This window comes from Acomys minous (genome assembly GCF_964271855.1).
Source record: "Acomys minous genome assembly, chromosome: 6".
NCBI lineage: Eukaryota > Metazoa > Chordata > Mammalia > Rodentia > Muridae > Acomys > Acomys minous.
Genome location: NC_140487.1, coordinates 60761590 through 60783474, shown reverse-complemented (window position 1 = coordinate 60783474; position 21885 = coordinate 60761590). Strand labels below are relative to the sequence as shown.

Below are 21885 nucleotides of genomic sequence, written 5' to 3'. Positions count from 1 at the left end.
TTCTCCATCCAGCATTTCCCGTGTCTAAGGGGCAGCCTTCTGTTCTGAAGCCTCCTCAGCCCTTCTTTCCAGGATATACTGGAAAACCCCAAATCACCTTCTCCTCCTCCTATTATTATTATTATTATTATTATTATTATTATTATTATTATTATTATTATTATTGTTTTTTGAGATAGGATTTTCTGTGTAGCCTTGGCTGTCCTAGATTCCCTTTGTAGGCAGGCCTCAAACTCACAGAGATCTGCCTGCCTCTGCCTCCTTGAGTGTTGGGATTACAGGCATGCTAAATCTTAATTACACCTGGCTAAATCTTAATTTTTAATGCAGCACAATTTGTTCCATCTTTGCTGACCTTCTGTTTCTAAGACATTTCCTATAGCCTCTTTTTTCCACAATTCAAATGGTAAATAAAAAGCTGGTGAAGCAAAATATTAGTTGTTCTTTAAGAGAAAGTGTGCATCATTTTTCCAAACCATCAATGAATAGAATTTTGAAGATTTTGTGTTAATATATTCAAAATTAAAAAATGTAAAAAGGGAAGACAAGGGAGAAAATAAAAAAGATCCTTTCACACGTTTATCTGTTCCCCCTGTAAAGAAGCATCCAAGGGCTGGAGAGATGGCTCAGAGGTTAAGAGCACCACCTGTTCTTCCGAAGGTCCCGAGTTCGATTCCCAGCAACCACATGGTGGCTCACAACCACCTGTAATGAGATCTGGTGTCTTCTTGTGGTGGGCAGGCACACGTGTGGGCAGACTACTTTATAAGTAATAAATAAATCTTTAAAAAAAAAAAAAAAGAAGCATCCAAGTTATGAGTTTTAGGAACTACTCCCTATAATGTTACTTTCGTAGGAATGCTACTTTGACCTTTGTGTTACTTTCTTCCTTTCATCAGATGTGTGAGAAATTACTGTGATGGTTGCATAGGAAATGACTTTCCTTTTGTGGTTCCTTTTTTCTTTTTTAAATCAGGACCTAACCATGTAGCCCCAGCTGGCCTGGAACTCACTACCTAGAAAAGGCTGGCCTTGAACTCCAAAGTCCGCCTGCCTCCTAGTGTTAAAGGCAGGCTGCTACCATGTCCCACTGAGCAGTTGTGTTTTTTCATGCAGTGAGTGGGCCTCATTTATTTGCTTATTTTTACCAGATCCCTATTGATTACCTTGTGGTTTTTATTGGAGGTGTTTTGGTTTGTTTGCTTGCTTGTTTTGGACACAAAGTCTTACCCAGCCTAGGCTGGCTACAAATTCACTATGTAACTAAGGACAGTCGGCTTCTATCTAGCAAGAACTGGGATCACATAGGTATATGTCACCAGGCCTTTTTCTTTTTTTAAAAATCATTATGGGGGGGGGGCGGGGAAGAGGGCATGCTCCACTGTACACTGTGGAGGGGTCAGGGGACAACTTTGAAGAGTCAGTTCTCTCTTTCTCACGTTACCTTGGTTCCAAGGAAGGAACTCACATCACCAGGCATGTCTGGTAAGTGCCTTTACCCACTCAGCCATCTCACCAGCCCCACCAGGCCTGTTTTTAAAGTAGCACTTCTTTCTCTGCACTGCGCCTATGAAAACAACATAAACATTTCACCCTTCTGGCGACGCTCTCACGGGCCCATCCTTCACCTGTGCTGGGCCACGCCTGTATCTTCAGCGCGACCAGACCATACTCCATCTACTTCCATGCACGCTATCGTAAGTCCCGGGGTCAGGGGAGCTATGCTTCAGTCTTGTTCCCTCAAACTCCATCTCTGCCTCTACCTCCTCAATGATGAGTGTCCTGTCACTCTAGGTTACAGCCTCTCCTGATTTTGAGCAGGGCTTTTAGAGATATTTCACAGGCACCTAGAAACCGTGTCTGTGAAAAGCACAAGGACAGGGCAGAAGGGTCTTCTGAGCTCTTGCATTTGGTTCGACCACAGAAAGCTATAATGATTTTTTTAAAGGTGGCATCAATCTCAACACCTTGCTTTAAGCCAAGTGTGGTGGTATATGCATTTAATCCTAATAATGAGGGGGGCTGAGGGAGAAGGATGACTGAGTTTGAGCCTGTCAGAAACTATATATAGCAGGATGCTCTCTCAAAACAGCATCTTGTCTCAACATCCGCCCTCAGAACCCTGCTGGGACTACAGCATTACACATCACCATGCCCAGCTTCATGTAAAACTTCTTAAAAAAAAAAAAGTGCCAGACCCCCCAGTGTGGTAGAGCACTTTCTTCCCAGTGTAACAGCCATCATCTTTATCAGAACAGCTGCCGCTGCTTGCAAGGAACCAGATCTGGAGGCTGACTACCAGCGTTCCCTCATAGAACGGAATAGGAATGATCCCTCCTGCACCTCCCAGCCATTTGAATGCAAGTCCCCTCTAAGTGCATGTGGTCTCAGTTCTCAGGGGCTAGAGCACATAGAAGGGTGACTGAACGGGAGACCCCCCATCTATGCAGCTATAATGAAGTGGTTGTCCACGCTGGAGTGTAACTTTGCAGTGGTGCAGCTGTGTTGGGGTCACCCGCACCCCTGTAAATAACCCTCACCCATGCTCTGTAAATAAGTTCAATAAATGCATTGGTTCCCCATGCTGGAACCCTACTTTGCTCTGTTGTTTGTGCTGTATAAAGAGAGGGTAGGTGTTTGTCTACTTCAGCTCAGGGAACGTTCCCAGCTTCCTATAATCTTTAAATTAAAAAAAAGAATTATGTGTCTAGGTGTTTCACCTGCATATATGTCTGTGCATCACATAAGTGCCTGGAGCCCACAGAAGCCAGAATAGAGTAGATCCCCTGGAACCAGAAAGACTTTTGTGGGCAGCCATGTGAGTGTCCCAGTCCTCTGGAAGAAGAGCCAGTGCTCTTAATTGCTGAACCATCTCTATAGTTCCCCAAATACTTTCATTAGTCCAAGTGCTTCTTTCTTTCTTTTTTTTTCTTTTTTTCTTTTTTTGGTTTTTTGAGACAGGGTTTCTCTGTGTAGCCTTGGCTGTCCTGGACTTGCTCTGTAGACCAGGCTGGCCTCGAACTCACAGCGATCCACCTGCCTCTGCCTCCCGAGTGCTGGGATTATAGGCGTGCGCCACCACGCCCGGCTCAAGTGCTTCTTTCTAATTGTGATCAACAGAAGATAGATGACCAGCTGGGCATGAGGGGCTTTCTGGAAAGAACCTGGAACCACTTAGACTCAGAGGTGCATATGAACCCAGGACACACAGAAAACCACCCCTGATCTCTCTCTGCTCCTGTCTCTGGCTTTGGGTCTCTCTTCAGAACCAGCTTACTGAGAGAGAGAGAGAGAGAGAGAGAGAGAGAGAGAGAGAGAGAGAGAGAGAAAAGAGGAGAAAGAGAGACAGTGTGTGTTGGTTTAGCTCTTGTCACAGGCCCACCCTGCCTCAATGACTATGACCCCGAGGTAGGATGCTATGATGGGGCCTTCATGAGTATATGTCCATTACATGTTTTTAGAAGCCCTCAGGGGCCAGAAGAGGGCATCATATACCCTGGAACTGGAGTTTCAGGGGGTTGTAAGCCACCATGTAGGTTCTGGGAACTGAGCCAGGTATCTCTCCAGCCTTTGTGCCTTAAATTTTTTAAAAAATGTACCTTATTTTAGGTGCATTGGTGTTTTACATGCATGCAGGTTTATATGAGAATATCGGATCTTAGAGTTAGAGAAAATTTTGAGCTGCCATGTGTGTGCTGGGATTTGAACCCCAGTCTCCTGGAAGAGCAGTCAGTACCCTTAACCACTGAGCCATATCTTCCACCTATAAATAATTTATATAAGCCAGGTGTGATGGCGCACGCCTATAATCCCAGCACTCGGGAGGCAGAGGCAGGTGGATCGCTGTGAGTTCGAGGCCAGCCTGGTCTACAAAGCGGGTCCAGGACAGCCAAGGCTACACAGAGAGACCCTGTCTCGAAAAACCAAAAAAAAAAAAAAATAAATAAATAAATAAAAATAAAAATAAAAAATTTTATATTTGTTTGTTTGAGACTGGTTTTCACTATATAGCTATGGCTGGTCTGGAACTCAGTGATCCACCTACCTCTGCCTCCAGAGTGTTAAAATTAAAGGATGAAGCTGGGCACAGTGACACACGCCTGGAATCCCAGTACTTGGGAGAAAGAGGCAGGTGGATCTCTGTGAGTTCAAGGCCAGCCTGGTCTACAAAGCGAGTCCAGGAAAGCCAAGACCCTGTCTCGAAACAAAACAAAAACAAACAAAAAAGGACACAACACATATACAAATATGTAAAATTTAAAGACATAAGATGGAAAACAAAGAGAAGAGAGTTAGTGTGGACACTTTGGACAGAAAAGATTAAGGGGTCCAGTGACCTCAGCTTTGTCTTTAGGATAGTAATAGGATTTTTTTGCGGGGGGGGGGGACTTATTTAGAATTGAAACAAAGGGCAAGAAAAATGCATAACTAAGCAGTCCTGGTCAATAGATGGTCTAGAAGATGGTTGTTCCAGTTTGGGTTCTGTAAAGTGGTTAGAAGCCCTTACTGCTGCCACGATCTGCTGGTGAGGACACATCTATTTCACTCGTACAGATAGATAACTGCCTTAATCTGAGAGATAATCTATCCATCCTTCAACATTCTGCTCTTCCTGGGCTCCAGAGTGAAGGTTCAGGACAGAGACTTATATCTGTGCCTTCAGCTTAAAAGGGATAAGATGGGTCAAACAGACACACTTCTTAAATGATAAATACTCTTGCGCAGAGTCAAGCAGGGATTTGATCCAAACAAAAGCAATAAACATAAAATGAAGGCAAAGACACCAGGACCTGCCTTGTTGCCTAAATGTGTCAATGCTTTTTTGTTGTTGTTGTTGTTTTGAGACAGGGTTTCTCTGTGTAGCCTTGGCTGTCCTGGACTCACTTTGTAGACCAGGATGGCCTGGGACTCACAGCGATCCACCTGCCTCTGCCTCCCGAGTGCTGAGATTAAAGGCGTGCGCCACCACGGCCAGCGCCACCACGCCCAGCTGCTTTTTAAAATAAATAAATAAATAAATAAATAAATAAATAAGTAGGTTTTAATGTGCCTGTTAAAGCAGATGCTGAGAAATTTCTTCCAGCAGGTCATCATGTTATACCGAGATTGCTCAGTGTAATACCGAGATCACCTAGATCTCGAGACCCCCCAAAAAGGCCACCAGGACTCGATACGGATGCAATATACACAGGGTCCTGTATTATGGGCTCAGAGCTTCGGATCACAATCCTTCCTGATGCAGCAGGATAGGAGAATGATACCGGAGCTTCAAGGGTAATGGGTTTATAAAGGAAAACTGTCATTAGGGGTTAGGGTCACAGGAATGTAGGTCCTTAGGCAGGTTGGGTGGAGGCTGGATCTTCAGAGAAGCCCTGGGTCACAGGAATTTAGTCCTTAGGCAGGTTGGGTGGAGGCTGGATCTTCAGGGAAGCCATGGGTCACAGGAATGTAGGTCCTTAGGCAGTTTGGGCGGAGGCTGGATCTGGAGGGGAAGATTTTTATCTCAGAGGAACATTGGGAGTTAATTGCATCTAATCGCTCCGGTGGAGTTTCTGGAGGCTGCTGGTAGGTCTAGTTTATGGCAGTGCATGGTCTTTCCCGGAACGCAGGAAGCAGTGAAGTCACCTGGAGGACAACTTCTCACAGACCACGGCATTAATTGTAGAATATACATTACATATAAAATATGGCATTAATTTTGCCCTTACAATCAGATTAGGCACTGGAATGCAGGAAGTTGTTAGCGGGAGTCAGTGTAGACAGGGATCACTTGTAGAATTTTATCTCTTGTGGAAGAAGGAACCAGTCTAGAGAGAGTAATTGAATTCTCAGAGGAAGCTGTTTCATGCCTATTGTTCAAAGTGGAAACTCATGTCACGTTCTCACTCATCATCTCCAGGACAATGTGGTGGGGATGAGGCTAATATAATGATCACTGTGGCTAAAATGGGTTTTGGGGACTTGGGGAGTTTCTGGCTAGCTGGAAACTCACTGTATAGTTGAGGCTGGCCTCAAATGCCAGTGGTAATATGGCCAGTTATTTCCATGCCGGAATGCAGAATACATTGCCTCGAACGCTCAACATGGAATGAGGACTAGGTTAATTATTTGCGATTAAGGCTTCCTTAACTTCCACAATGCAAGTGATTGCCATAATAGTCTACAGTGGGGTGGCCTAAGCCCCAAATCCCGATCCGCGGACATTTGAACCCGCGTTTCTAGTTTCTAAAAAAACCACGTAACCAGTGAACATTTGGAATAAAATCACTCGCCTTTGAGAACTCACCTTTTTTTCAGCTTAGGCTGTGTTCTTCCCTCAGGAGGGGAAAAAAGTGTGAGTTTACATATCTTAAAAAGCTATCTTTACTTGTGAACAATTATATGCGTGTCTTTTTGTAAAAATTTATACATAATTGAATCTCTTAAAGCATTTCGCGGAGTGCAGGCAGGGCTTACCTTAAATTCAGAAGGTGCTCTTTATTTTGAGAGCCCTTAGAGCTTTACGCCCCACACTGAAGTTCCAAGCTGCTGTTCCCCTTCCAGGAGCAGCGGGGCGCAATAGAAATCCCGCTCGGTAGTAGGAGCGGCCGCAGCTCTTCTTGGCTGGGGGGCGGGGTGGGGCGGTGGGGAGCGCTCCCAGAATGCACCTTGTATCAACTCGGCGGCGGTGGCGGCTCCCCGGAAGGTCCAGGCGTTTGGCGGAGTGGCACACGGTCCGAGCACTATCCCGCCAGTCGGTGTTGTGGGACGACTGCGACCATGGCGGAGTCGGCGCCTGCTCGGGTAAGGCTGCTCTCTGCAGGTCGGGAGGGCCTAGCGGGAGGGGGGGGCGGGGGGGGGGGAAGAGACAGCGCCCTGCCCGGGGCGGGGCTTGAGGAGCTCGGTCGCGGGCTTGGTTTTCCTCCGCGGCGGTTGGCGCCGGCGGATGCCGACCTTCCTCCCGGCTCCCCCTCGCCCTCGGCCCGACCGCTCTCGGGTCCTTCCGCGTCGGGCTCGGAGCCTCGGCGCTCTGCGTCTTCTTTCCGTGGAAACTTCTGCTGCGAGGCGTGTTAAATTGTTTGTGACTGTGCCCACATATTTTCCTGCTTCGTGCTAAGCAGGGACGCGTTTTCTGAGTTGGAGTGATGGCGCGGGTTAAAACCCTGGGTTCCGGTTGTTGCCTTTGAGCTCAGCTGCGGAAGACCCCAGGGCTTACAGCTTCTCTCCGTACAGTGGGCTCTGGTCCGGGTGCCATGTTCTGCCGTAGATTTCAGTTCTGAGTTTGCAGCCACAGGTTGAAGCCAGGCCTCCTCTCCTTAGGGACAGGTGTATTTGCTGGGTTTTGTTTACGGAGCTGTAGGTGCACACTGTTACCTGCTTTCCTCCTCTTTCAGCTGTCTATTCAGGGAATGTGAAGACACTGAAAATTGGTTAGAGGAGTATCTTCCATAACTCAGCGCTCACCTATTTAGTGCGTGGTTTTCAGCAGCCTGTGCACACCTCTCTAGGCCTTTGTCTCCTTAACTTGGATTGGGAATGTTGGGTTCGTTGTTAGCATTTCTAAAGTCTTTTCTGGCTCCAGGCTTTTCATACTATGTCACAGTAGCAGTTAACTTAGGAAAAGGATAGGATAGGTGGAACTTAACTGCCTTTTTTGTAGTTGAGACAGGATCTCAGTCTGTAGCACAGGCTGGCCACAAGCTAGTGACAATCTTCCTGATGCAGCCTCCTCAGTGCTAGGATTACAGGCGTGAACCATTCGTTGTGTTGGCTTTTGTTTAGTGGTGGTTGTGTTTTGAGGCATGTGCCCCAGCCTAGCCTACACCGAGGATGACCTTAAACTCCTACCTCTACTTGTAGAGATTACAAACATAAGCCTTTTTTCTTGTCTTAAGCTATTTATTTATTATTATTATCTTTCAAAATAAAGTCTTGATATGTAGTCCTGGCTGCCTGGAACTAATTATGTAGACCAGGCTATCTATCTCTGGACTTGGAGCAATCCCAGCTCCGCATCTCAAGTGCTTAGTGAGACTATGCTTTAGACAGACTCCCTGCGGGGTAAGCAGATAGGGAGAGGAGTAGGCAAATTTCCAAGATAGGCATCATCTTCCTCACCCTCCTGAGCTGAGACAAGACTGGCTGGCGGCTTAAAGCAAAGGCTTTCTAGGGTGTTGTCTCCCATGGTCAGGTCCCCTGCTGGTGGACTGGCTCTACAAGCTCAAGGTCTGTTGCACAAGAGCTCTGGGCCAATCAACCATCTTCAAATTGAATTACCCTAAACTAGAGGAGGAAGACTGTTCAAAGGCTTTAAAGCCCCCAAATCCAGTAGCTTTCTGAGTTTCCCTAAGCTTTGCAGAGGGTCTTTTTGTCTGTGTCTGCTGCATGTGTGGTTTCCCACTCCCAATAAACTTTTTTTTTCAGTTGTGGATTCTGTCAGTAGTGTTTAAGACTTCTTTTATGATACCTGCAGGGCCTGAGTTTTTCCTGCCTTTTAATTCTTTAGCTAGCAGAGAAAACGAACCCGACCCAGACCCATAGAGTGTCTCATTTTCAGATTCCTAGACTGTCTCTGTAGGCACTGTTGTGCACTGTGAGCTTTTGAATTGAGTTTTACTGCATCTTTTTGGGTCCAGGAATAGTTTGGGAATCCCAAGGTGTTTTGTTTTGCGTTGGTTTTGTTTTTGGTTGTGTGTGTGTGAAACAGTGGTCTAAGAAAATTTGTGTTGAAAACTTTACCTTGATTGGAATCCACTGTAGTTTTCTTAGAAAGTGGATAAGAACTAATTAGGGGCGAACTGAAAGATTTATCAGTGTTTATTTTCAGGGAGTTAACTGGGGAAACACAACACTAGTGTTTGTAGGATTTTCTGCATCCAACTCCCTTGAGACACAGATGCAGCCTTTAAGTGTTTTCTCTTGGGAGATTAGTACTAAAGAGAGGTGGGAGGACCAACACACTTCTTTTCTGGTGGTTCCACTCTTAGTTATTTGTCATTAACAGATGTCGTTGAGAAGAAGCTGGGCATGATGGTTCACGCCTTTAGTCCCAGCACTCAAGAGGCAGTTTGAAGCCAGCCTGGTCTACAAAGGAGTCTAGGACAGCCAGGGCTGTTACACAGAGAAACCCTGTCTTGAGAAGCCAAAAATGTGTCGCTCACACGCGCGTGCACAGGCACATACACACACACACACACACACACACACACAAACTATGCAAATATTATCTAAATTTAATAGTAAATTATAAACCCATTATTTTATATGGTAATTAAAAAATAATATAATAAATAATATTTATAGCTCCAAAATCAAAATCGTGAACTCTTAAGAGATGAACAGAGAAGCCCGGCACAATGGCTCATGCCTGTAATCCCAGCACTCTGGGAGGAAGAGGCAGGCAGATCTCTTTGAGTTCAAGGCTATCTTGGTCTACAAAGTGAGTCCATGACATCTAGGGCTACACAGAGAAACCCTATCTCGAAAATAACTAAAAGAAAGAAAGAAAGGAACAGAGTTGTGAGAACATTTTCTGAACAGTTATGTTTGATGTTTATGAAATCAAGGAACCTAAAAAAAAAAAAAGAGAAAAGTCAAGAGTTAAGAGTCATCAGGACCCCATAAAGGTTGACTTGAGAGCAACACTGGGTCAAAAGGTAAACTTTTAAAATTTTGTTTTTGAGTCAAGGTTTCTGTATTAATATGTAGACCAGGCTGGCCTTGAACTCATAAAGATCCTCCTGCCTCTGCCTCCCAAGTGCTAGAATTAAATGCCTGGCTGAATAAGACAGTAATTTGTTGAGGAGTTAATGACAAATAATTAAACTATATGACAGCATTGATTTGGAAATTAAGAAGAGATCAGAATTCAGAAGTTTAGTGGCCTTTCTTTGTAAATATATTTCTCATAATTTCTAGGATAATTGCTAAAAGACAAGTAATTGAGTTAAAGGCAGAGATTATCTGGATGGGAAAATTCCAACCTTCTGGTTTATAACAAATACAGCTAAAAGGTGAAGCTGTACCACGGTTAAATATAAAAGAATATGAGAACAATTTGTCAGAACAATACTAACTAAAAGAAACTTGGCTTAGAAGTGTATCATTGCCAGAGATCAAATGTTCTTTTCCACTTACAATGGGAAAAGATTCAGTTTTCCATCTTGAGATTTATTTATTTATTTTTTATATGGTATTCTGCCTGCACCTCAGAAGGCACCAGATCTTATTATAGATGGTTGTGAGCCACCATGTAGGTACTGGGAATTGAACTCAGGACCTTTGGAAGAACAGCCAGTGCTCTTAACCTCTGAGCCATTTCTCCGGCCCAGTTTTCCATCTTGAAATGACATCTTTTTAAACTAGTTTGAGCCTAATTACATTTACTGGTTTGAGGGTAGATTTAAAAATTAATGGACAAAAGTCACCATTATAGAATAGTCAAATATAGTCTAGTTTTTTTTCTAGCAAAAGAAAGCAGCAAAGGGCCTGCTTGCCAGCAGAACTCTGGGTGAGCAGTACCGTTGCAGAGGATGGAGGTATTCAGCTGCTTTTGCTGCAGTTGTCCTTAGCCACATAGGACTGTCAAGTCTTGAAATGCAGCTAGTATGACCAACAAAATGAGTTCTAAATTTTAGTTTAGTTCAGCTGATCACGGTGGCTATTGTGATCAGCACTTGGGAGAAGCAGATGAGTCTCCATGAGCTCTAGGCCTGCCTGGTTGTGTGTTCAGAGGTATATTGCAAGACTTTGCCACAGAAAAAAAAAAAAAGGAAAAGCTGTCCCCAAAATGGAAATGGGGTAGTGAGCTGCGGAAAGGCATATGCTCATTTTCTACCAGCATATAATATCTATGTATAATGATGGGGGGGGGGGGAGAAGCAGAGACAGAGAGGCTGGAAACCTTTTTGCTCTAGCAGAAAACCCAGGTTCTATTCCCAGCCCCGACATGGTGGCTCAGAAACCATCTGTAACTCCAGCTCCAGGGGATCTGATGCCCTCTTCTGGCCTTCACTGGTCTCAGGCACACTAAATTTTGGGATGGGTTAATACCTAGTAAGAGCTGCTTGGTATAGGAAGCTAAGAAATATGTTAAATTTTGAAAATGCTTTTAAAAATTCATTCAAATGCAATAGCATAATCTATGTGTGGATCAAAATGTTTTATCCTAAAAATATTATTTCTCAATTTTTTTTCTGTGAGCTGGACATGGTGTCCCACTCCTTTAATTCCAGCACTTGGGAGACAAAGGTAGATGGATCTCTTGAGTTCAAGGCCAGCCTGGTCTACAGAGTTCCAGGACAGCCAAGGCTACACAAATAAACCCTGTCTAAAAACAAACAAACAAACAACAACAAAGACCAGAAAAAAAAATTATCTGTGAAAGTTAATGCATTTCCAGACATGGCCTCTGAAGATATTTTTGTGAAACTCCTAATGTTTGTAGAATATCAGTGGGCCAAAAAAAGTCAAGGTACTACTATAAAATAAAGAGATGGGATTTGTCTTAGTAAGGATCAATAATTACTATGCAGCTAGAGTTAATACGATTATAATATTGGTAAATGACAGAAATATTAACCCATAGAATAGAAAAAAATATGAAATCAGGCTGACAGCAAAACTTGTTAATGGTAGAGAATAGCATTGCCTATTAATGTGTAAATGTTGATGAGTATTTTTATTGTTGGGTTTTTTGTTGTTGTTGTTGCTGTTGTTTTTTGGTTTTTCAAGACAGGGTTTCTCTGTGTAGCCTTGGCTGTCCTGGACTCACTCTGTAGACTAGGTTGGCCTCGAACTCATAGCGATCCGCCTGCCTCTGCCTCCGGAGTGCTGGGATTAAAGGCGTGCACCACCATGCCTGGCTGCTTGGCCCTATTTTATTTATTTTGTGTGTAGCATTTGTTTTGTAGGTGTGAGTGTAGGTGTGAGCATGCTATTATACTCATGTGGTCAGATGCCAGTGTGTGGGAGTCAGTTCTCTGTTTCCACCATGTGGGTTCCAGGGATCAAACTTAGGTCCTTGGGCTTGGCCTTTATCTGATCAGCAATCTCAATAGCCCAATAATGGCTTAAAATTTGTTTTTTACATTTATGTATTTACTTTGTGGATATATGTGCACACATGCATTTGGAGGTCAGAGGACCACTTGAAGGAAAAGTTTAGCTATGTATGATGGTATTTTGTCTATTTTTCTAATGTTTTGGGTTTTTTGTTTTGTTTTGTTTTGGTTTGGTTTTGGTTTTTTGAGACAAGGTCTCTCTGTGTAGCCTTGGCTGTCCTGGACTCACTTTGTAGACCAGGCTGGCCTCGAACTCACAGCAATCCACCTGCCTCTGCCTCCCGAGTGCTGGGATTAAAGGCATGCACCACCACGCCCGGCTCAAATTTTTTATATAATATACATTTAACTTTTTCTTCCTTCCCTTCCCTGCCCAATCCACACCCCCGTTTTGAGACAGAATTCCAAGTGGTCCATGCGGGCACTGAACTTTTGATCCTGATGCCTCCGTTTTAAGTTTTGGAATTGCAGGTATGCACCACAGTTCATGCGGTGCTTCAGATACAAGTCAGAGCTCTGTGCGTGCTACGTGAGCACGATACCAACAGAGCTGAATACCCAGCTCCCGTTGACATCTTCAGTGTCTGTCTTTTAGAGTTCCTATTGCTTCCATGAAACACCATGACCAAAAAGCAAGTCGGGAGGGATTTATTTTGCTCACACTTCCATATCACTGTTCATCATTGAAGGAAGTCAGGCCAGGATCAAACAGGGCAGAAATTGGAGACAGGAGCTGACGCAGAGGCCATGGAGGGTGCTGCTTACTGACTTGTTGCCCTTGGCTTGCTCAGCCTGCTTTTTCATAGATCCCAGGACCCACAGCCCGGGGAGGGCACCATCCCCAATGGGCTGGAGAGAGTGCCCCCCCCAACCCCGCAGGGCTCCCCTACATCCCAATCTATGGAGGCAGTTTCTCAGTTGAGGCTCTCTCATCTGCAGTGATTTTAGTTTGTGTCGAGTTGACATAAAATTAGCCAGTATAATATCAGAATAAATACATTTGGATATTCTTGGACTTGGACTTGTTTTCTTTTCTTTTCTTTTTTTTTTCCTGGAAACAGGGTTTCTCTGTGTAGCCTTGGCTGTCCTGAACTCACTTTGTACACCAGTCTTACCTTGAACTCACAGAGATCTGCCTCCCAGAGTGCTGGGATTACAGGCATGCGCCACCACGCCCGGCTTGGACTTGTTTTCTTTATTTGATGTTTGGAAATGACCTTGTCTCATTAGCCTTGTACCATTTTTCCTACAGCACAGGAGGAAACGGCGCTCCACACCATTAGCTCCGGCCACACCCCCTTCACAAACAACAGAGAAAAGTTCTTATTTCCAGACCACAGAAATGTCACTTTGGACAGTGGTGGCTGCTATTCAGGCTGTGGAGAAGAAGATGGAATCACAGGCTGCCCGGCTGCAGAGCCTGGAGGGACGCGCAGGGACAGTTGAGAAGAAGCTGGCTGACTTTGAGAAGACGGCCGTGGAGTTCAGCAACCAGCTGGAAGGCAAGTGGGCCGTGCTGGGGACCCTGCTGCAGGAGTACGGGCTGCTGCAGCAACGACTGGAGAACGTGGAGAACCTGCTGCGCAACAGGAACTTCTGGGTCCTTCGGCTGCCCCCTGGCAGCAAGGGGGAGGCCCCCAAGGTAGAGCTTCTTAGTGTAAAAAGTTAGACAAGAAGGGGAGTCCAGCCTTGATTAGTCAAGATGTTAAGTCACTGGCTGGTACTCTGTGAGTCAAAGTGCTTATTGCTTGTGGCTTACAATTGCAGGTGTCCGGGTCCCTTGAGAATGATGGGGTCTGTTTCTCGGAACAGGAGTGGGAGAACCTGGAGGACTGGCAGAAGGAGCTTTACAGAAATGTCATGGAGAGCAACTATGAGACTCTGGTCTCTCTGAGTGAGTGGCAGCCTTCTCCCTAGAATTCTTTTTTTTTTTTTTAGTTTTAGTTTTTTGAGACAGGGTTTCTCTGTGTAGCCTTGGCTGTCCTGGACTCACTTTGTAGTCCAGACTGGCCTCGAACTCACAGCGATCCGCCTGCCTCTGCCTCATGACTGCTGGGATTAAAGGTGTGTGAGAATTCTTAGAGCCCTCCTGACTGCATCTGGACTTTGCCTGGCTCTTATCCTCTGTGCTCTGTGCTGAGCTGAGGAGTGAGACTCCAAGTCCAATGTCTCAGGGATGAGCCTTTTGTATTTCTTCTCTGGTAACAGTGGCTTCTGGAGACTATTTAGATGTTATTGCTGAAGTATAATATGTATTAGTTACTTTTCTGTTGCTTATAAGACACTATAACAAAGGCAGCTTAGAGAAGAAAAAAAGTGGGGGTTTATGGTTTTAGAGGGTTAGAGTCCTTGATGAGCAAGTGGCAAGTGTCGAGAAGAGCCCTGAGAGCTCATATCTTGAACCCCAAGCAGGATCCTGAGAGAACTAATTCAAATTAGCTTGAGACTTTTGCAAGCTTAAAGTCTGCCCGCACTGACACACTTCTTCTAACAAGGCCACACTTCCTAACTGTTCCCAAACAATTCTACCAACAGGGAGCCAAGTTTTCAAACATATGAGCCTATGGGGGCCATTCTTAATCAAACCACCACAAGTATAATATAATTTTGTTTTGATTTTTGAGACAGAATCGCTATGTGGCCCTGGCTGTCCTGGAACTTGCTATGTAGATAAAGTTGGTCTTGAACTCAAGAGATCCTCTCTCTCTCTCTCTCTCTCTCTCTCTCTCTCTCTCTCTCTCTCTCTCTCTCTCATGCTGGTACTAAAGTCATGTACTACTATGTCCAGCTAATGTGCTATTTCTAATATTTAAGATTGTTTGATGAGAAATCTTGTAACTTAGGAACAGATGAGTTGGCTTAGTGGATAAAAGTGCTGGCTATACGAGCCTGTTAGCTTGCATTCAATTCCTGGAGCCCATGATGGGAGGAAACAAAAATCTTGTCATTTGAGATGAGATATGCAGCACTGGCCGACAAGGCAAGAGTCACCGCCAGCCAATGTGGTCTCCATGTTGTTTGGTAGACAGGAAACACTGTTTGTGGAGGTGTTTTGTGTAAAACACTACTAATACATGCTATATAACAATGGCATGCTTTTCTTTAAGACAGATTCTCCTCCTTGGAGAAGTACCAAGGAGGCCACTGGCTTGAGCAGAGTGAGGGTGAGAGAAGTCAGAGGTCACCATGTTAGCCCAGATGGGGTCTGTGCTCTCTTTGAGGCTGTTTCCCTGGGTCACAGAGTCTGTCTTACCTAGCAGTGCTTCAGCAAGGATGAAATTAGCCACTGTGGAAGGAATCTTTGGCAGAACTCCAGCTGTCCAGGCAGAGGTGGCAATGCTAGGTGGACACTAGCACCTGAGCCCAGTGTCCCTAATGAAGGCACAGCAGAGCAGCAGCTTGACCAGCCATTGGCCAGAGATGTCTAGGGAAAAGTGACAGTAACATTAGCTCTTGTGTCTTTTTAGCTGTTCATATTGATTTCCTGGCATTGGTCATTTGTTCATTGGCGTCTGACCAGCATGCAGTAAGTTTTTAATCTCTTAGATTCACACTGTATCTTTTCCAACCCAGAGGTCCTTGGCCAGCCAGAGGAAGAAGCAGAGTTGGGTGCAGAGATGGTGGGTGACTTGGTGGAAGAAGGTACCCACCTGGGTGAGTAGTTCTAGAATGTTCTTCTGTATTGTTTCTCCATCCCCACTCTGTAGGTTTCCATATCTTATAAGAAGCTTTCCCACAGCTGAACTGCCAGATAGTATCAGTAACTTTATCTGGCTTGTGCAGGTTGTGGACGCCTGTTTGCTTGGTTTGTAAAGGTTTATTTTACTTTTATATGCATGTATGTGTGACTGTATGTCTTGGGTATGTGGGTATCCACAAAGGGCAGAAGAGAGGGTTAGATCCCCTAGAGCTGGAGTTACAGGTGATGGTGGACCACTTGGCATGGTGTTGGAAACAAGTGCTCTTGTTCAGTGGGCCACCTCTTCAGCCTCTGCTTGTTTTTGAGACAAGTCTTACTTGTCTTACTTACTTACTATGTAGTCCACGATAGCATAGACTCACTATGGAGCCCAGGCTGGTTTTGAACTCATGATTCTCCTGATCCTACCTCTTGAGTGGGATTACAGTTGTGAGCCACCACATCTGTGCTAGGTGACTTTATAACAGCAGTTGTCAACCTGTAGGTCACAACCTCTTTGGGGGTTGAATGACCCTTTCACAGTGGTTGCCTAAGACCATTGGAAAACACATGTATTTATATTATGATTCATAACAGTAGCAAAATTACAGTTATGATATAGCAATGAAAATAATCTTATGGTTGGTGGTTACCAAAACATGAGGAACTATATTAAATGGTTGTAAGATTAGGTTGAGAACCACTGCTTTCTACCTTTCACTAGAACTGTTATAGGTGTTTCCTAACTCCTGCCACTCTTTGGAGTGGTGCAGATAGTGTAGCCCTATAATAGGCTGTGGTGAGAGATGGAGGGTGGGCAAAAAGTCACAGGGCCAAGGGAAAGAAAACAGGAATGGCATTTGAGCAGAATATCCAGAAAGAAAACAACTGGACATGTGATCCTTTATTTTATTAGTGTGTGTGTGTGTGTGTGTGTGTGTGTGTGTGTGTGTGTGTGTGTTTGCCTGTATGAGTACCTGGGGACTCCTTGAAACTGGAGTTACTGATGGTTGTGAGCCACCATGTAGGTGCTAGGAATTGAACCTGAGTCTTCTGCAAGAACAGCTGGGATTCTGAGCCACTGAGTCATCTCTCCTGCCCCTGCACATGTGATTTTTCAGACTGTTAGTTTAGTGTGTTAAATGCAGGGCCTTGCACATGTTAGGCACGCATCTGCAGCTGGGCTTTATCTTTTTAAAAATTTAAGATAGGATCTGAGTTACCCACGGTAGTCTTGAACTCACTCTGTAGCCTAGGCAATCTATTACTTTGTGATCCTCTTCCCTCCTTTTTCTGAGTAGCTGAGATTACAGGCCTGCATCACCAGACCCAGCTTCAATTTTGTAATTTTAACAGTTTTGAACTAATCAGTTGTTAGAGTGTATCATGTCCTTTTTTCCCCCATAGATATTAAATGCCAATGTGTAGACAAGGTTGGAGAACTGTAATAACATTGTTCTCTAAGAGTGAGATGTTCAGATCCTCCTCCACATGACCTGATTCAGCTGTTCCTAAGGAGCTTTGATTTGAGCCCTCTGAAGTCCTCAGTGTTTGGCTCTGGAGATACCAGATGTGCTGGGATGTGATTTTTGTTGGTCTTTTTCCTTGCAGCAGATAGAGCCATGGTTAAACAGGAGATGCTCTACAAGCAGGAGGACCCTGCAGGTCTCCCCAGCGTGTTTTCCAGTGCTGCTGAGCAGCAGGCTTTCTTTGGTGCGGAGCAGGCTGTATTCTGGAATAGCCCAGGAGACTCTGCCCTCTTGGAATCAGGCCCCGAGGACTCTACTAACGCTGAGTCTGTTGAAGGTAGTGGAGACCCAGCCCCTGTTAGGACCCTGGACTGCCCCCGAAAACAGAAGTCTCACAAGCAGGCACAATTGGGTCAGGAGTGTGGGCAGGGTCTGAAGGCTAAAAGAGACACCAGCCCATACAAATGTTCTGAATGCCAGATCAGCTTTCCCTACAAGCAGCAGCTGACAGCACATCTGCAGAGCCACGCTGGCAGGGAGTCTAATTCCACCACAGAACCAGAGGAGAGCCTTAGGCCCAGGCCACGGCTGAAACCACAGGCCAAAAAGTCGAAGCTGCATCAATGTGACGTGTGCCACAGGAGCTTCAGCTGCAAGGTCAACCTGGTGACCCACCAACGCTGCCACCAGCAGGAGGGCCCCAGCACCAGCCCACACATCCAGGAGAGATTCTCGCCTAACAGCTTAGTTGCTCTGCCCGGCCACATCCCTTGGAGGAAAAGTCGGAGTTCTCTCATCTGTGGGTACTGTGGCAAGAGTTTCAGCCACCCATCTGACCTGGTGCGGCACCAGCGCATCCACACGGGTGAGCGGCCCTTCAGCTGCCCTGAGTGTGGGAAGAGCTTCGTCCAGAAGCAACACCTCCTACAGCACCAGAAAATTCACCAGCGCGAGCGGGGTGGGCTGGCTCCAGAGCCTGGAAGGCCCAATGGCTTGCTTTAAGATTGCCAGCCCCTCACTGTCCGGGGGCTAAGGGGGGGTCGGCATCAGTTCCCCCGAAGAGACACTACAAAGTCAGGCTGACTTCTTCCTGAGGAGAATTGCTTCTGCTTTGCCCTCCTTGGCTAAGCACAGAGGCTAATCTGAGGCACAGGAGAGAAGGATCTATGGCCCCAGCCTCTGCCATCTTGGCCCTGTTGCTAGGCTTGCTGTTGCCCTTCAGGTCCCTGGTTTTCTCCTTTCTGGTGCACTGTCACTCTACAGGGACCGGTGGCCAGTTCCAGGGCGCAGCCTAGCATTTCACACATGTCTTCCCACAGTTGAATGGGGGCCACAGAGGTATGTGGAAAGCTCCAGGAAGTGTTATCCTCCATTCCCTTTTTTTTTTTTTGTAGTCTCCTTGTTAATAACTAGTATAATTTAAGTGAACTGTTTAGCCTGTTCTAAAGACCCCCTTTTGGAGTTAGATTCTTGATGATTTTTTTAAAATATAGTTCAAAACTTGTTTTATAAATTTCAAGAGTTGTAGAAGTTGTTCCTAACATGGGAACTAAGCCTACCCTCCAGGAGGGAATAGTTTATGGGGCTCTTTTAGCCCACCCACACTTAACATAGGCCAGAGAGCCAAGACACACTCAGATGGGGCTGATTTTCTCAGGTGGGCCAAGAGGAAGCCCCTAAGCCCCTGCTGAGGGTAAAGACTTTGAAGAAGCTGAGAGTTCAGTTCTGGGAGTTTGGTGTCTCAACATAATTTCCCCCTTCTCGCCCTTCTCTTTGCTGTGTTTCTGCAGACCCGGGGGTGGAGTGGGGGGTGAAAGACTGAGCTTGATTCTAGCACACCAGGCATCACTTGAGGTTGTTCAGATTAGACTTTCCAGTACCAGAGATGAAAGAGAAAAAGCACAGATGCTTGTCTCAGGAGTGTTGAGTAACTGCCCCACTGTCGTTAGGGGAGGGAGTTGAGAGTGAGTTCCTTGGTCATACGTGAATGTACTCTTGTCTGGAATAAATCTTGTTACTTGTATTTAAAAAAACCAAAATGTTCAAATGGAATGTTTTCTCTTTGTCAATCATTCTCATCTAGGGTCAAGGAGGGGCGGTGCCTCACCAAGAGGTGCTTAAACCTGTAACCATCTTGCCTCAGAGCTCACACACTGCAGCAGGGGTACTATTGCTTCTACAGTTTGTACCTTAATGTCAAGGTTAGATTCTGAGTTCCCTTCTCCTAGAAGTATGGTCTCAGCACCTGGAGGAGCTTGAAGGTGTTACAGGTCAGACTCCATCTTAGACCTGTGGTTGGAGCATTTGTTTCTGGTTTCCAAGGGGTTCTCTGTAATCCTGGCTGTTCTGGAGCTCGCTCTGTAGGCCAGGCTGACCTATCCACCAGCCTCTGCCTTCTCAGTGCTAGGGTTAAAGGTGTGCACCACTACCACCTGGCTTGAAGGGGTCTGGGCTTTTTTGTTGTTGTTTTTTTAAAACATTTTTTTATTAATATATTTCTTTTTTCTAAACATAAACACCTATATTATTATACATAAATAAGATAAACTACATACATCAGGAAAAACCACAAGACAATCAGGAATTATATAAATGTTACATTCATAGTGATTTGGCTATTTGTATTTAGCAAACTTGAAATATCTTTCCTATCTTGTTGAGCCAAAAATTCTGAATGAAAATCAATATCTATCATATCCCATCTCTATCAACTTAAAACATCTATCTAGATCTAAAAACAAGGGGTCTGTTTTGAAGGGCACATAGCTTCTGGAGGTGGGAGGGGCTGTCAGAGGCAAAGCCCCCTCCCTACTGGAGCCTGGGTTAGGCCTGTGAATGTGACAGAATGACCTCCCTACACTGGAGAAAATCATCGGCCTCAAATCTGCCGTGGTGTTTTGCAGGGCAGCTGCAAGATTGTCCTAATATATGATAAGGATTTCATTCAAAAAACAAAATTCCTGCATCCCCACACCAAAAACATTTCTTGCTTGAGAGTTAACTTGTCACTTGTGCTGTTAATACTTGACAATATCTTTCATTGGAAACCTACAACCAAAAGACTGAAACGGAATCTTCACTCAAAACAAAGTGAGTAACTTGGGATTTATGACATACAGTTTTACGTCAACACACAGGAAGAGGCATGGAGGTGTCTGACTCAAAACTGAGTGGTGAAACACAGGTAGGTGTCTATACAACGAGTGAGTGAGACACTGGGGAAAGCTCCCCATGGTCCATGTGCACATACAACAATTTTTAAAAATGTATACAGTATTCTGTCTGCATGTAGACCTGTGTAGGTCTGTAGGCCAGAAGAGGGCATTCGATCACATTACAGATGGTTATGAACCACCATGTGGTTGATGGGAATTGAACTCAGGACTTTTGGAAGAGCAGGCAGTGCTCTTAACCACTGAGCCTTCTCTCCAGCCGCCACCCACCCCCAACATCTTAACATCATTATCATTATGCAACTGCCAGTAGGCACTGTCTCTATTTATTTATTTATTTATTTATTTATACATACATATTTGTATGTTTGAGTGCATGCATGTCATGGTGTATATCTGGAGGTCAGAGGGCACTTTGTTTGGTTCTCTCCTGTCATGTGAGTTCCCAGGGATCAAATTCAGATTCAGGTTGTCAGTCTTGGTGTTAGCCTTTTTTTTTTTTTAAACGGCTTACTCTAAGCCAGCTGTTCTGGAACTTGCTATCTAGCCTAGGCAATCCTCCAACCTTCAGTCAGCCTCCTAAATCAGGAGTGAACCACCACACCAGGCTCCATAGGCACTGTTTTAAATGACACAAATTATGTGACCTGTTCCAACTATCTCACATAGAAAAGCTATTTGGGGAAAGTGTGGAGTAGCAAGCAGAAAGTGGACTGGTTAACTTAGACATAGCACACAGGGCAGCAATGTTACATAACCAACTAGCTATCGTTTGGGTGGGTTTTTGTTTGTTTTCTTCCCATTTAATTTTTTTTTGTTGTTAGTTTGTTTTTGTTTTTTGAGACAGAGTCTCTCTGTGTAGCCTTGGCTGTCCTGGACCCGCTTTGTAGACCAGGCTGGCCTCGAACTCACGGCGATCCACCTGCCTCTGCCTCCCGAGTGCTGGGATTATAGGTGTGCGCCACCACGTCCGGCTCCCATTTCATTTTTTGAGACATGGTTTTTGTGTGTAGCCTTGGCTGTCCTGGACTCGCTCTGTAGACCAGGCTGCCCTGGAACTCAGAGGTTGTACTTGCAGAGGCCTACAGAGTGCTGGTCTTACAGGCCTGCTCTACCGCTGACCGATCACAGGGTTTATTGTTTGGTTGGTTGGTTTGGTTTTTCAAGACAGTTTCTCTGTGTAACATTGGCTGTCCTGGACTCACTTTGTAGAGCAGGCTGTCCTCGAACTCACAGCAATTCACCAGCCTCTGCCTCCCAAATGCTGAGATTAAAGCTGTGGGCCACCATGCCTGGCCCAGTTAGGATTTAATGGTCACTCATCTGACCCTCTAGCCAGCTAGCTAGTCTCATCACCATATAGTATTCTGGAACATTGGCCTTTCTTCAAAGTCTTGCTGTGGCATTCCTAGCCTACTGGCTCACAATTACCTGTAAGTCTAGCTTCAGGACATACAGCGCCCTCTCTTGGCCTCCTCAAGCAACCAGAACACCAGGCCATACACATACACACAAATAAAATA

General features: G+C 45.2%; 1 protein-coding gene and 1 long non-coding RNA gene across 3 annotated transcripts; one reads left to right on the top strand and one right to left on the bottom strand.

Annotated features, from left to right (window-relative positions):
• Positions 1-5177: 5177 nt before the first annotated feature.
• LOC311600759 lies at positions 5178-6591 on the bottom strand. The gene is made up of 2 exons (XR_014780354.1): positions 6457-6591; positions 5178-5482 (listed from the first exon to the last, which is right to left on the bottom strand). It is a non-coding gene; the product is annotated as an uncharacterized lncRNA (long non-coding RNA).
• A 58-nt stretch (positions 6592-6649) lies between these two features.
• LOC311600758 (zinc finger protein 212-like) lies at positions 6650-19228 on the top strand. Of its 2 annotated transcripts, none has more exons than XM_084787801.1 (5): positions 6650-6783; positions 13294-13683; positions 13809-13935; positions 15615-15695; positions 17332-19228. In XM_084787801.1, exons 1-5 carry the CDS (start codon positions 6760-6762, stop codon positions 18189-18191), a joined length of 1482 nt encoding a protein of 493 aa, XP_084643927.1. In that variant the 5' UTR covers positions 6650-6759; the 3' UTR covers positions 18192-19228. The 2 variants fall into 2 exon arrangements, with proteins under 2 accessions (XP_084643927.1, XP_084643926.1); XM_084787800.1 differs by lacking the exon at positions 6650-6783 and adding an exon at positions 6885-9635.
• The last annotated feature ends 2657 nt before the right edge of the window (positions 19229-21885 follow it).